General features: G+C 39.3%; 1 protein-coding gene across 1 annotated transcript in view; it reads left to right on the top strand.

The window, feature by feature from the left end:
• LOC126204402 (IST1 homolog) overlaps window positions 1-6,955 on the top strand; it is a 34,600-nt gene extending 27,645 nt beyond the window's left edge. The window contains exon 7 of the mRNA XM_049938780.1: window positions 6,259-6,955. Within this exon, the coding sequence (XP_049794737.1) occupies window positions 6,259-6,450 (192 nt within the window). The 3' untranslated portion in view covers window positions 6,451-6,955. The remainder of the gene's footprint in view (window positions 1-6,258) is intronic.
• Window positions 6,956-15,655: the final 8,700 nt, after the last annotated feature.

Here is a 15,655-nt window from a genome sequence, read left to right as displayed (position 1 = left end):
TTCCTCAGTCCCTAGCGAATGAGATAGGAACTGAAATTGAGGCTAGCAAAGTAAAAGCTGAAGTGCATAACACCAATTTTAAATGTTTCTTTAAAAAGAAAAACTCAGGAGAACTTCCCAAATTTAATCCTCTTACCACTGAAAGAATTATTGAAACAAATATTAGTGTCAGTGGTGTTGAGAAACTGCTGAAATTGTTAAAGCTGAACAAAGCTGTAGGGTCTGATGCAATCCCTATCAGATTTTATACTGAATTTGCAGCTGAGTTAGCCCCTCTTATAACTATAATCTGTCATAGATACCTTGAACAAAAAAATCATGCCCAGTTCTAGGAACAAAGCACAGGTCATACAAGTCAAGAAGGAGGGTAGTGGAAGTGACCACAAAACTACTGTCCAATATCTTTGATATCAATTTGTTGTAGAATCTTAGAACATCATCTGAGCTCAAACATAATGAGGTGTCTCAAACAGAATGACCTACTCTGTGCCAACGAGCATGGATTCTGAAAACATTGATCATCTGAAACCCAACTCTCACTTTTCTCACATGACATACTGAAAGCTTCATATAGGGACGGTCAGTTAGAGACAGTATTTCTTGATTTCCATAAACATTTGAGTCAGTACAACACCTACACTTATTGTCAAAAGTACAACCATGTGGCATATCACGTGAAATTTGTGACTTGGGGACTTTTTGCTGTGTAGGGGCCCTTGCTGTTCACGTTGTATATTAATGACCTTGCAGACAATATTAATAGTAACCTCAGACTTTTTGCAGATGATGCTGTTATCTGTAATGAACAACTTCTGGGAAGCTGCATAAATATTCAGTCAGATCTTTATAAGATTTCAGAGTGGTGCAAAGATTGGCAACTTGCTTAAATGTTCAAAAATGCAAAATTGTGCTCTTCACAAAGTGAAAGAACATAGTATCATATGTCTACAGTATGAATGAATCACTCTTGAAATTGACCAATTCATACAAATACCTGAGTGTAACACTTTGTAGGGATATGAAGTGAAATGATCACATAGGATCAGTCATAGGTAAAGCAGGTGGTAGACTTCAGTGTATGGGTAAAATACTGGGAAAATGCAATCAGCCTACAAAGGAGATTGCTTACAGCTCACTTGTGCAACTAGTTCTAGAAACTTGCTCAAGTGTATGGGACTTGTACCAAGTAGGACTAAAGGGGACATTGAACATCTACAGAGAAGGACAGCATGAATGGTCTCAGGTTTGTTTGATCTGTAGGAAAGTGTCACAGAGATACTGTAGAAACTGAGCTAGTAGACTCTTGAAGATAGACATAAGTTATCCCAAGAAAGTCTTCTAACAAGTTTCAAGAACCAGCTTTAAATGATGACTTTAGGAATATACTACAACCCCTTGTGTACTGCTCACATAGGAATTGTGAGAATAAGATTAGAATAATTACAGCTCACACACAGTGGCATTCAGTCATTCTCTATACGTGAGTGGAATGGGAAGAAACCTTAATAACTAGTACAATGGGACATACCCTCTGCTAAGAGCTTCACAGTGGTTTGCAGAGTGCAGATGTAGATATGGAATTGATAGATTCAGGAGTACCATACTAAGGACCATGCAGGATCTCCATGCCTCATGTGACTGACACCAAAGAGGACAGATATGTTGTTTGCTTGACCACAGTGCATCCTACATCCATGTCACGTACATTGAGTCAGAAAGTGGGTTGTTTGCAGCCAAGTATACATACATACACAGTAAGGCAACTTGTGGCGCACCACTAACAGTCAACATGGTAACCATTGTTGCAGCAGCGGTCAGAAGTATGCCAACAGCAATGGGTCTAAAAACAACATTGGAGACAGGAGTGGCACCACATTCTCTTTCCAGATGAGTCCATTTCTGCTTATAGCATCACAATGGATATATTCATGTATGAAGAACCAAGGAGAATGAATGTTGCCACACTGCATTCATCACCACCATAAGGGCACAGCAACTACTCTGATGAACTGGGGTGCCACTGTAAACTCAACATGAACTCCTCAAATTCATGTAGCTGGTAATTTAGACAGATGATTCAGTTCTGATGCTGTGTCCTATCTTCAAGGTCTCCATGATGTATTGCCCTTGTAAGAACATTCTCCAGATTTCTCGCCCATTCAAAACATCTGCCCATGGTTTGCTTAGAGACTGGTACACGACCACTAGCCAGCCACTATGACTGATTAACTCTGGCAGAGAGTTGATGCAGCTTGGAATAACGTACATGTATTCGAGACGAGTTCAACTCATTGTTCAGCCAGGTTAAAGCCACTGTTGTCACCAGAGATGGCTGCTCTGTGTACTAAACTTCATATCCTATACTCACCTAAAAATTTAATCATGTAACTATACAGTAACTAAAATTCATTATTTTCTGTCCTTCCTTTTATTGCAATTTTAATGGCCAGCAGTATAGCATAGATATGTATAGCAACTTTTTCTAAAACACTGAAGTCTTAAATTGAACATCTGAAGGTTGTCCTGTGTCTACACGTGCACTGAAGTGTTTATTAACTGCATAACTTCGCAGCAACACTATTATGCTGCTTGCAGAAAATCTATAGCTTCTACCTATTAGAGTGCAGGAAGCTGAAGTGTCAAAGAAAACTGTCCAGACTACTAGTACATTTTATCTTTCCAAATTGAAGTACAGAGTTTTGCAATATAGTAGTGTTGGGGAAAAATGTTAATCAAAGGAAAAGTACAGTTCCACATTTCATGCGGTTTTTTTCTGTAAAGAATTGGTAAGATCCAGGAACTTCAGTGGAATCTGTTGAACAAGACTTCATTCCTCTTTGCTGCCTTTCATATCCTCTCATAAAACAGCCGTATTAAGGAGGCAATTGGCTGGTTTCTCTGCAGTACGAGGTCTGTTCAAAAAATTCCAGAAAATTCATAATTACGCGCCAGTGGTATGTTGGGATTCCAATCCCATTTCGCAATGGCGTTGGAATCCCTGCATGTGCATTGTTTAATGTGTAACTGCCAGAAGTTTCATTGTTGGACTTCTGTTAGTTATTTACAGTGCTGTATTGAGTAGAACATTGTGTCACACAGTCTGCGAATTTCAAGATGGCAAAATTGGAGGAGCAAGGCATCTGCATTAAATTTTGTGTAAAACTCAAGAAAACTTATATGTAGACACAAATAGACACAACAAATTATGCAGGAAGCCTACAGTGATGAGTGCTTCAGCCATACTTGGTCTTGCGATTCGTTCACACGGCTTAAAAATGGCTAGATGGAAGTTAAAGACAACCCTCATACAGGATGCACTTTGACATATACTGATGACGCTCATATGAAGAATGTCAACAAAATTGTGCATGCCAGTTGAAAACTGACTGTTGAGAGATTGCAGTAGAATTTAACATTTCAATTGGATCGTGTCATCAAATCCTGGCACAGCATCTTGGAACGCATCACATTGCCACCAAGTTTGTCCCACTACTCATGAGTCAAGATCAGAAAGACCTTCACCTTGCAATATGTGAAGAGCTTTTGGATCACGCAAATGAGAATGAGATGTTCCTTAAGAGAATCATAACTTGTAATGAGATGTTGGTCTGTGGGAATGATGTTGAGACCAAGGTTCAGTCTTCACAGTGGGTCAGGAAAGATTCTCAAAGACCAATAACAGCTCGTCAGCTCATATCATATGTCAGAGCCATGCTGATAGTTTTGTTTGACTTTGAAGGATTAGTTCATCAAGAATCATGCCACAGGGACAAACTGTTAATCGATGGTACTATTGGGATGTGTTGCGATACCTGTGAAAAAATGTGAGAAGGAAATGGCCTGAAATGTGGCGATACAGTTCAGGGCTCTTGCATCACGATAGCATACTCGCACTTTCATCCCTGCTGCTGTGTGACTATTGCACAAAAAACGAAATCACTGTGCTGCCTCTTCCTTCATATTCTCCGGAACTGAGTCCTGTGGACTTTTTTCTTATGTCCAAATTTGAAAATCCTGTTGAAATGATGAAGATTTGCAGAGACAGATGAGGTAAAAGAAAATTCACAGACAAAGGAGATCATGCACGATAAGTAAAAGGGAAGTGTGGAAAAACGTGGACAAAGTTCTGTGATTTTTTTTTAACAGACCTCATACAATTTCATGAATCCTTTTGCAGTAATTGAAAAACAGAGACAGATAAACTGTCTATTCTTGCTAATATTTAAGGAAATAAAAATTTCTCCTTCAGTGGAAAAGAGAAAATGATAAACAAAGGTGGTGTACAATAAAAAATGAGTTAATGTGTGTTGTCAAAGATGAGAACACTTGTCTCAGATGGGCAGAGCTATCAAAATAACGGTGTAGACGTTTAGTTCTTTTTCACTATTCCAATCACAGTTCCTGAAAATTCCATCAACCTTTAATTCTTCATTTGTGTGGCCATACTGTCCATAGTGGCTTTATAACTCTTGACGGTATTTTTGTTCTGTCGTTGCAACTACAAAAATTCGTGTCCCCCCCCCCCCCCCCCACCCCCCACCCAGACACGTTTCGCTTTATTGAGGTAAAGCATCATCAATGGTCCGTAATTAAGTTATTTATATTTTGATTTGGTTTTAGATCAAAAAACAGTTTGTTAAGAATAAGTTGATTTGTACTTACAGTGATTTTTGGTTGATTTCTCGCTTACATCAGGAAATGCCATCTGCTAGCACGCCGTTGTGTTTCTGCGTTAGATACTGATAATTTTTGGTCTAATTTTTAGTTTTTCTGCAACATTATGCATTTCTTATGTTTTTTCACAACACGCTTTTATGCACACCACTGTACTCTGTTTGTTTTTGTACTTCTAAGTATGTGTTGTGGTCTGTGTTTTGTAGTGGTGCCAACATAACCTTCCCATACTTTGGCCTACAACTTTTAGGTTATTGTATGCATGTAATTGTATATAATTATGTTTTGGTGTATTTATGTACTGTGTAAGAGTAGGGAAGGAGAGGTGCAGAGGTTGTGAGAAGATATACATTGAAATGACTAGCAGGACATTTGACACAGGATGTAAAGAACACATCAGAGCATTTTAATATGGTACAAATCATTCAATATTTGTGGATCATCTAAAGCATGAACACCAGAGACCAAGCGGTATTGAAAAAGATATGAATATCATACAAATCAGTACAGACAGAGACCACCTCCCTTTCAAAGAAAATTTCCACATACAAAAAGCATTAACACAAAATAAACAGGTGCTCAATGACCAAATAAATATTGGAAACCAGACCCTATACAAAATGTTTGATGAAATTACATGAAAAAGAAGAGAGCCTTTTCCATCCTTCATCCCCTCCCATTCTCCCACAATCCCCCCCCCCCCCCCCCCTCCACTCATAATTTAATTCCACTTCTCACTCCTCACCTTCTCGTCTAACTCACATTGCTATGCACTTATGTCCATTCATCATGGTTTCTCCCTCTCCTACAAAAAAAAGTTCCCTTCATCACTATCCCTTCCCTACTCTTACACAGTACATAAATACACAGAAATATAATTAAATAGAATTTCACACATACAATAACCTAATGTAAAAAAAAGTTGTAGGGCAAAGACAAATAGTGGAAAGGTTATGTTGGCACCACTATAAAACACAAACCACAACATGTACTGAGCAGTACAAAAACAAACAGAACACAGTGATGTGCCTAAAAGTGTGTTATGAAAAACATAAGAAACACATAGTGTTGCAGAAAAACTAAAAATTAGACCAAAATTATCAGTGTCTAACACAGAAACTCAACAATGTGCTAGCAGACGGTATTTCCTTATGTAAGCGAGAAAACAACTGATAATCACTGTAAGTACAAATCAACTTATTCTTAATGAACTGTTTTCAATCTAAAATCAAATCAAAATGTAATCAGACCACTGATGATGCTTTGCCTCAATAAAGCGAAATGCATCTAGTGAAAAAAATCACGCATTTTTGTAGTTGCAATGACGGAACAAAAATACCTTCAAGAACCCATCAACTTTGTATTTTGTTCCTCCACATCTGAAAGTCTGTGATTCAGCAAACATCTGGAAGTCTGATTCTGGAATGCCTGCTTCATTTGACCCATATTCATTTCCCGTTACTATTGAATGTAGATGCATTTTCTAAGCTCTTGAGAAAATTCAATGTCAGTCATAAGATCTATGCCAGTTTTTATTCTGCCCTTCGTTTTTTAATCACTGTGTGGAATCATTTCATTTTACAGAGCAATGAAAAGCCGAAACCAGCTCCACGGTCAAAAATGTCTCCGGGGGAAGACACCTATCCAGAACTGCCTGAACTCCCTGCTGTGCCAACGGACAGTTTTCCACCTCCGCCGTCAGCACCAGGTCCTTCAGATGACATTGATTTTGATGATTTAACACGGCGCTTTGAAGATCTGAAGAAGAAGAAGTAATTGTATAACTCGAGCATTAACTCTGTTTCCAGGTGCTGTTTGCCTCATAATGAAACAGTGTGTCAGATCTTTGCGCTTACAGAGTAATAAACCTCTTAAAATCAGAAGGCCTTTTTGTATTATAAAAGTGGTTAAACACAAAGTACTTTCATTTATTTTGTGTTTTGTTGTTATTGACAGAACCATAAGAATTGCATAGTAATAGTACAGTTGAGATGTGACTAGAAAAAGATTGAAAACAGAAGCAAGAAAGAAAGAAAATAATATTTGTACACTGCTAAAAAACTGAATTTAAGATATCTTCTTTTATGGCTTGTTTGTTCTTCCCCATGACCTTTCTTTGGGGTTTATGATGACTGATCGCTAAAACAAAATACTTGTACAGAATATATTTTTCTGCTGTTAATTTTCTTTATGCTAGCAACACTGTGAATCTGCATTTGAAATGTAACAGTGCTAATCAACAAAGTTGTATCATCTGGAGACATTTTCTGAGTGCTGTACTGTGCTTGTAAATAAAATTTTAAATATTTTTAACAAGAGTTATCCTATTATAAAGTGTTTTGTATTTTTGTGCCAGAACTGAATGAGTTGTTATATGTGAAATGCTACTCAAATATGTAACAAATGAAAGCACATTCAGTGCATTATTATTAGCTACTGCTGTTATGACTCAGTGTACACATACATTTACGTTCATATGTGCGGGGGGGGGGGGGGGGGCAGCGGTGAGAGAGAATTCAGTTCTTTTCTCTTTTCTGTCTCATTTTGATGAGGTCTCTCCCATGAATATATTCATTTCTCACAAGTTCTGCAGAAAAGCGCTTTATTTTTTATCTCATCAGACCATTTAATTTTCAGTATCTTTTCATATTACATCATCAAACAGTTTGATTCGCTTGTTTTTTGATTTCTCAAAATCCACAATCCACTCACACTCAGTGCTGTTCTTCGTACGAATATTCTCAGAAATCTCTTTCTAAAATTAAATTGAGACTTGTTTTGGCAATGAATTATATCTTTGCATCTGCTTCGTAGCCCTTCCTTGCTTGTTCCATTGTGTATTATTTTTCCAGGATGAGATTTTCACTCTGCAGTGGAGTGTACACTGAAATGAAACTTCCTGCCAGACTGAGACTTGAACTCAGGACTTTTGCCTTTCGCAGACGTACTCTACCAACTGAGTTACCCAATTGAAAAGTATTATTCTGACACAGCATCTTTTGTTTCACTAAACTAAATAAATTCATCATGACAGCATTCCACATTGTTAATTCTGATTACTTCCACAGCAACCTAGGCATTTATGTTATATCTGCAAGGCAAATATTTTATGAGAAATGTTTATCTTCTGCCCCAAGAAAATGGATCCTATAACTTTTTAACAAAGAATTAGTGTGTTTCATCTTGTGGTACCATGCCATTGACTTACTGTTATTCTCAGCAATATGGAACACTTTCCAAGTACTTCTGCCAGTTGCATTTCAGCAAAAAAATTGTACCCATATTCTTTTAAACACCCAAGAAATGTCTATACTATAGTTCCTCTGTTCTTTTCTTTTAGAGGCTTTTTTGGTGTACGGGTTCATGGTTTCAAATTACCCATTACATATATAACTGTTTAATGAAAAATAGTTCTTGATGCCTGTTAGATCAAATCTTAAAGACTGTTGATTATTTTTTCAGTGTCTTGATACCTTTTGACTTCTCCTTTGACCATGAATATTCCCTTTCCCCCCTCTTGAAATTTGGAACACTGTTTCACTAACTCATAAGTTTTTCTACAAACAGAAATAAGTAGGTTTTGAATGTCTGCAAGTGCTTGTCCATTTTCATGTATAACACTTCCAAACTTCATACTTGTTGCCATTTGTAATCAATGTTACTATTTGGAATCATTTTTAAGCACAAATGTAGTCTGAAGAATTGTGGCAGATCACTTACACGACAAGAGGGAGCATGCCTTCCATTTTTATTAGATTTGTATCTTTATATCTAACCATGTTGTATATCTCATCTTCACTTATCACAGAAAGTACGATATGAGAGAGGGTGGGAGTGGAAGGGGGGGACTTAGAGATGCTTTAGGCAAATAAATATCATCATCAGGCCGTATTTCAGTTTCATATATTGGCAGAAAAAAAAATTACAAATTGGAAAGCTTCACTCAGTTTGTTAAATCATAGAGTACTGTTCTGTTCTGTTCATTTCCGCACTCTAAGTCTAGGTGTCTCCATGCCTTGACAGTTATTTCTTTCCGAGATATCCATATAGCAGGATCTTCTAGATGGACAAAGTGAGTTGTTGTAGCAGTTTATATGCTGGACTCATACTTGGGAAAAAGCAGGATTCAAACTTCCCCCAAACATCCTGATTAGGTTTTCTGTAGTTCCTTTAAATCACTTAAAGTATTTAGTGACTGTGGAAAAGTAGTATGTCAGTCGCTCTTTCAGATGTATATAATAAAATGTATTTCTTATACTTAGTTTTTTTTAAAATGCCAACATGTTCCCTACTTTCTGAATAGCCGTTGTATTTTCAGAATTAGTTTTTCCTGCTGGAATGTGTGCCGTTTTGAAATTCACTACCAGTTTAAAATTGTTTGCTGTACCAGGACTTAAACCTAGAAGCCCACCTTTCACAGGGAATTTTCTTACCGACTGATTTGTCTAGGCACGAGTCATTTACTACCCTCACAGTTTCAGTTCTTCTAATACCTCTCTCCTGCTTCCCAAACTTCTCAGTATGTCTCCTGCATATCATGCTGGACTAGAAGTCCTGGTAGAAAGTATACCATGGAGAAATGGCTTAGCCATAGCATGGGGGATGAAGCTTTCATTCTGCAACAGAGTGTGTGCGCTTGTGCACCATTTTGAAATTTCATTAGAACTGTATACCAGACCAGAACTCTTACCCGTACCCTTGACTTTTCTCAGTAATGTCTATACTGACAGGGCTGTCCAGACAGAGTTCACAGCGCACCCTCTCAGTGCTTGGAAATTGGGAAAGAACAACTGGCTGTATTGAATCTGTGAGGACAGGTTAGTGTCAGTCCGAGCATTGCCTGTGAGAGGCAAAATTCTGTGTGTGAGAAATAGTGTAGCACACATTTTTAATCTCCAGGGAAGTTTTCAATTAGATCGATAAAAAAAAAGTGGCAACATGAGAAAACAAGTATAAAAGTGAAGGAGATGTGTAAACCTTTGGAGCCAGTAGCTCCTCCTCCTGGCAGAAGGGTTGAAGGGGAAGGAAGAGAGATGAAGGAAAAGGACTGGTGGGCTTTAGAAAATGGAGGGAGTTACAGAAAAGTCACCCAGAACTACCAGTCAGGGGGGACTTACCAGATGGTATGAGAACTTTTAGATGTCTCTTCTCCTGCTGTCATTTGTTGTGTGGATTTTTTTACTTATGCAGATGTATTATAGCTTTAAAAATTGATGATTTTCATGGATGAAGTTCAATGTGTGGCTGATGGGGATATGTAGAAGTGGAAAAAAATATCCATCCTTTCGGAACTGTTAGTTCCTTCTTCAGAGAACAAAGAGGGAAGGGAGGAAAGAATTATTGTCGTGGTCTTCAGTCCAATGACAGGTTTCATGTAGCTCTCTATGCTAATTATTCTGTGCATGCATCTTCATCTCTGCTAACTATTGCAACATACTAATCCACTTGAATCTGCTTACTGTAGCCAAGCCTTGATCCCTGTGTAAAATCCCCCCTCCCCCCAACTCTCTCTCTCTCTCTCTCTCTCTCTCTCTTTCTCTCTCTTTTTCTTTCTGTCTCTCCCCCCCCCCCTCCCCCCTTTCAGCATTTGTTACCAAATTGATGATTCCTTGATGCCTCAGGATGTGTTCTGTCAACTGGTCCCCCCCCCCCCCCCCCCTCAGCCAGATTTTGCCGTAATTTTTGTTTCTCCCCAATTTGATTCAGGACCTCCTCATTAACTATCTGATCTACCCAGCTCCTATTCATCATTCTGCTATAACACCACATTACAAAAGCTGCTATTCTCTTCTCATCTGTACTGTCTTTCATCCATGGTTCACTTCAAAACAAGGCTACTCATCAGACAATACCTTCAGAAAGGCCTTTCCAACAATTAAAATTCATCTGCAGATTTAAAAATTTATCTTTTTCAGAAATGCTTTTCCCACTATGCTGTTGTATATTTAGAGAATTTGCAGTACTATAAAATTGTAGTGAAACACAGGAATATTTGCAGATAATTGACATTTGTTGCAAGTATTGGCAGTTGACCCTCAAATAAACAAACATATTGCACATAGTTAGGCATAAAGACTCATTATTGTATGATTATGCAATTGTCAATCAATCACTGGAGACAATCACATCTATTAAAACCTTGTTCAACCATTATTTGAGAACTGCCCGTCAACATAGGGCACTTACCGGATAGGATTGAGAGATAAGAAAAGTAGCATGTTTTGTCACAGGTCCTTTAGTAAGCATGAAAACGTCATGGCGTTGTTCGCCCAACTCCAGTGGCAGACACTAAAAGAGCAGTATTGTGCATCATGATATAGTTTATGATAATATTCTAAGAGCATATGTTAACAGATGATTCATCCAATATATGCCTTATTCCTAAGTATATTTTGTGAAAAGAGTTTCAAGTTCATTTGGTTGTTTACCAACAGTCATTCTTCCCATGCACCATTTGCACTAGAACAGTAAAGTTGGGAAAGAACAGTAGTACATAAAGTATCCTTTGCCACACACCATAATGTGTTTTGCCAAGTATAGATATAGGTGTATATGTAGATGTAGATTAAAATTGCCAGTCTATATATTGTATTCTCTCTACTTTGCCTGTCATCAGTTATTTTGCTTATCAAATAACAAGCCTTGTCTATTAGCATTTCCTTATTAATTCCCTCAGCATTGCTAGATTTAATAGAGCTACATTCCATTAGCATTGTTTTACTTTTATTGATGCTCATCTTATAAATTCTTTTCAAGATACTCTCCATTTCTGTAAACCGTTCTTTGAAGTCCTTGGCCTTCTCTGATAAAATTACAGTATCATCAGGAAATCTTAAAATTTTAATTTCTTCTCCTTGAACTTTAATTCCCTTTCCACATTTCTCCTTGTGTTCCTTCACACCTTGCTTAGTGTATGTGTTGAATAACATCGGGGATAGGTTACAAACCTGTCTCACTCCCTTCTCAACTAGTGCTTCCTTTTCATGTCCTTCGATTCCTACAACAGCAGTCTGATTTCCATACAACTTTTAGATTGCCTTTTGATCCCTATATTTTCTCTCTTCTACCTTTATAATTTCAAATTTTGTATTCTACTCAACATTGTTAAAAGCTTTCACTAAATTTAGAGACATTATAAATGTAAGTTTGCCTTTTCTTCCAAGTCAAGTCATAGCGTCAGCATCGCCTAGCAGGTTGCTACGGCTCTCTGGATCCCAAACTGATTTTTCCTGAGGTCAGTTTCTACCAGTTTTCCATTTGTCTGTAAGTCATGTTAATATTTTGCAACGATGACTTTTATTAAACCAGTGGTTCAGTAGTATTCGCACTAGATATTGGAAATAGCTCTGTATACTTGCTTTAAAGTTGCTAGCAGGTCCTATGATGTCATCTCTGAACTCACCATGTACATGAGCTTGGAGATTGGAATCACAGGTCATTTCAGTTTGTTGCCAGGTACTAATGGATTGTACCAGCATAGAGAGGAAAGCGAGCTGACGAGTTTGCAAGTATAACCAAAGATTCATGGGATTATATATCTGTGTGCGTGGGGAGGGGTGGGAGGAGGGGGGCAGCAGCAGTGTCCATATGTGTGCGCGTGCGTGCTTGCGTATAGATATATCTAAAAACAAAGATGATGTGACTTACCAAACGAAAGTGCTGGCACGTCGATAGACACACAAACATACACACAAAATTCTAGCTTTCGCAACAAACGGTTGCCCCGTCAGGAAAGAGGGAAGGAGAGGGAAACACGAAAGGATTTGGGTTTTAAGGGAGAGGGTAAGGAGTCATTCCAATCCTGGGAGCGGAAAGACTTTCCTTAGGGGGAAAAAAGGACGGGTATACACTCGCGCGCGCGCACACACACACATATCCATCCACACATATACAGACACAAGCAGACATATACAGAGGCAAAGAGCAATATACATAGATATTGATAAATACATATGTATATATTCATTATATAAAACTTTTTTGAAGACTGCTGTAAATTTATTTTATTATTTTATCTTTATTCAGAGAATGTCTAACAATTACATTGAAATACACACACTTCCAACATATCTGAGTCTGTGGCAAAAGTACAAGAAAACAGTACATGAGGATGAAGTGTATTCTCTAAATAGTGATTAGTTATTAAAATAAATTTACAACAGTGTTCAAAACAAAAAAGTTACAGAAATTGATGATCCATTACACAACTCACTATTAGCCCATAAACTCATACATAGTTCTGTGACAAAAAGAATAGGCAAATAGCGCATTTTTTGGTGTCAAAGGGACACCAGTGATATTGATCAATTCCCAATTTTTGTGACCGAGTGAGGTGGCGCAGTGGTTAGCACACTGGACTCGCATTCGGGAGGACGACGGTTCAATCCCGTCTCCGGCCATCCTGATTTAGGTTTTCCGCGATTTCCCTAAATCGTTTCAGGCAAATGCCGGGATGGTTCCTTTGAAAGGGCACGGCCGATTTCCTTCCCCATCCTTCCCTAAACAGAGCTTGCGCTCCGTCTCTAATGACCTCGTTGTCGACGGGACGTTAAACACTACTGACCTAACCAATTTTTGTTTGGTGGAGCACAAATTTTTTCTCACAGTGGAGATGGAATGGACAAGAATACAACTATTTTGTTTGCATTGGATGAAAGTTGTGTGTTTTTCATCTAAAGATAGGACTATAGCATTGACCTTTTTCCAGTTATTGGTCTTCCTCTAATGGAGCACAGTGCAATTTTATACATTGCATAACTTAATTTTTGTCTTACGCTCTATCAAAAAACATAGTTTCGTTAAATTCCATTTGATCCCAACAATCGGTAATTTCATCCCGTGAGTGCTGCTGTACAAATGCATGATCATTCATTCAACGTACATACTAAGTTACAACTAGTGTCAATCCATTAAGAAAGAATGAGTCAGTGAGTAGGAAGAAACAGCAGCACCATCATTTTCAGACTTGTCATACTTGCAGACCTACAGCAGCGAGGAATGAAGCTGGTATGTACATGTGCAACAGTGGAACCTTGATTTTGAGTGCATGCAAAAATAAGTGATAAAGAATTTTAATACTTTGACATGCCCTATATTACACGTACATTTACTGTACACAGTGTAATCTTACAGGATCAAATAAAATTCAATTCAATGCAACGCTCAATGTCAAACTCATACTTTCTCCATTTCTCATCTCTAATTTAAACCTGTCAGCACCTTTCTTCATTGGAATTAGAATTATTACAGTCTGAGAATATTTTGTCTGTCTCATTTATCAAACATACCATGAAAAGCAGATTAAAAGCAGTACTACTGTGGTAACAATTATTAAAACTTTAAATTAAAAGGAGTACTCCTGCGTTAATATTTCTAAGGCAGAAAATGTACTAATTTAAATTTGACAGCAGTATTTTGCACTAAAACCTTCAGCAGAACTTGAAGATAGAATCATTTTTCTAGTGCCAACAAGTACCTCTGATGATTCTGCTGCCCCTATGATACTTGTAACTTCCTGTTGCATGCTTGATGTTCAGTAGCACATGTTTTTGTGTCTGTAATGTTGTTCGACATTTCAGGACTCCATGCTTGCAGATTTTCATAGATAAAATTAAAGTCAGTACGAAAAGGTAAAAATAATATCCTTGAAGTGAACAGCATTCTGAGTACCTATTGACATTAACAACTGGATTATATGCATTTTGTATTTGGAAAATGTTGTAACCACAACTGTTCTGGTTGCCAAGAATAAATCTTGGTGGGACCAAACGGGAGTGGCCTGTAAACAAACAAACCAATGGGAAAGGATGGACACAAACGACGACGGACGACCGAGCAAGACCTTACGAACAACAGCATGCAAGAAGCAACGGGGTCACAAGCGACAACCTAACAAATCCACAATGTCCACTCGTACACAGAATGAAAGTAAAGTAAACACACTGTCTGTAGGTGAGATGTTGATAGACTCACGCAAATATCAGACTGCGTCGCTGATTGAGAGGCAGGCGCTTAAATACAGGAGAGGGTTTTCACTATTGGCTGCTGGGACCACGTGCTCCACCATGACGCCCTCACGTTATATGCAGGCCAGGAACGCGTGCAGCCACGGCTGCAGAGACCTCTAGTGGTAATCGAGGTCCATGCCATCTGGTGCGGATTCGAAACCCGCAGTGCTCGGTACCAGATCCCTCCCTCCTGAAACTTGGGCATAGGGGCGGAAATGCCCCAGACTGTGCCGAGGTGGTCAGCAGATGGGAAAAGACCTGGGCTCATCAACTACCATTGTCGGGGAGGAAGGGACGTCCGAGTTGTCCATGACTGGCGACCCAGAGGACAGGGTGGCATAGGGAGCTGCCGATCCACCTGGTGGCGGGGAGGGCCGGTGACAGGCCCACGGGGAGGCAGCAACCGGGGGAAGTGACGGTAACTTGAGGACCACGTCTGTACCCGAAGGAGGTAGTGGAGGAGGAGGAGGCAGCGGCGGGAGTCCTGCGGGGGCATGCGGGCAGAGCTGGTTATGATAGCTGCGATCCAACACATTCAATGTCTGCACTGATGTCACACGCTGCCCATGGGCTGTGAGGACTGTGGCGGGCATCCAACCCCCCTTGCACCCATACATGCGGGCCCACACAGCCATACCAGGGTGATAAAGCTGAGAAAGACGGGAGTGGGGGTGGGAGGGGGATGGCATCAGCAAATGGAGCAGGGTCTGCGGCTATCACCCACGCAGGAGCTCCACCGGTCTACACCCGTCAATTGGCGTGGTGCAGTATGTGCTCAAAACCAGGGTGAGCGCCAACGTGGTTGGAGATGTTTCAACTGCTTTCGTCAGCTGTTGTTTAAATGTGCCGACAAGCCTCTCCGCCACGCCATTGGAGGAAGCGTGGAAAGGCGGGCTATGGATATGTGTGATACCGTTGGCCTGACATGGCAGGAACCTGGCCCAGGGCTGTGAGTGTGGCCTCTGTGGTGGTGG

The sequence above is a fragment of the Schistocerca nitens genome, chromosome 9 (genome assembly GCF_023898315.1).
Source record: "Schistocerca nitens isolate TAMUIC-IGC-003100 chromosome 9, iqSchNite1.1, whole genome shotgun sequence".
In the NCBI taxonomy this organism is placed as follows: domain Eukaryota; kingdom Metazoa; phylum Arthropoda; class Insecta; order Orthoptera; family Acrididae; genus Schistocerca; species Schistocerca nitens.
This window is presented reverse-complemented; position numbering and strand designations above follow the sequence as displayed.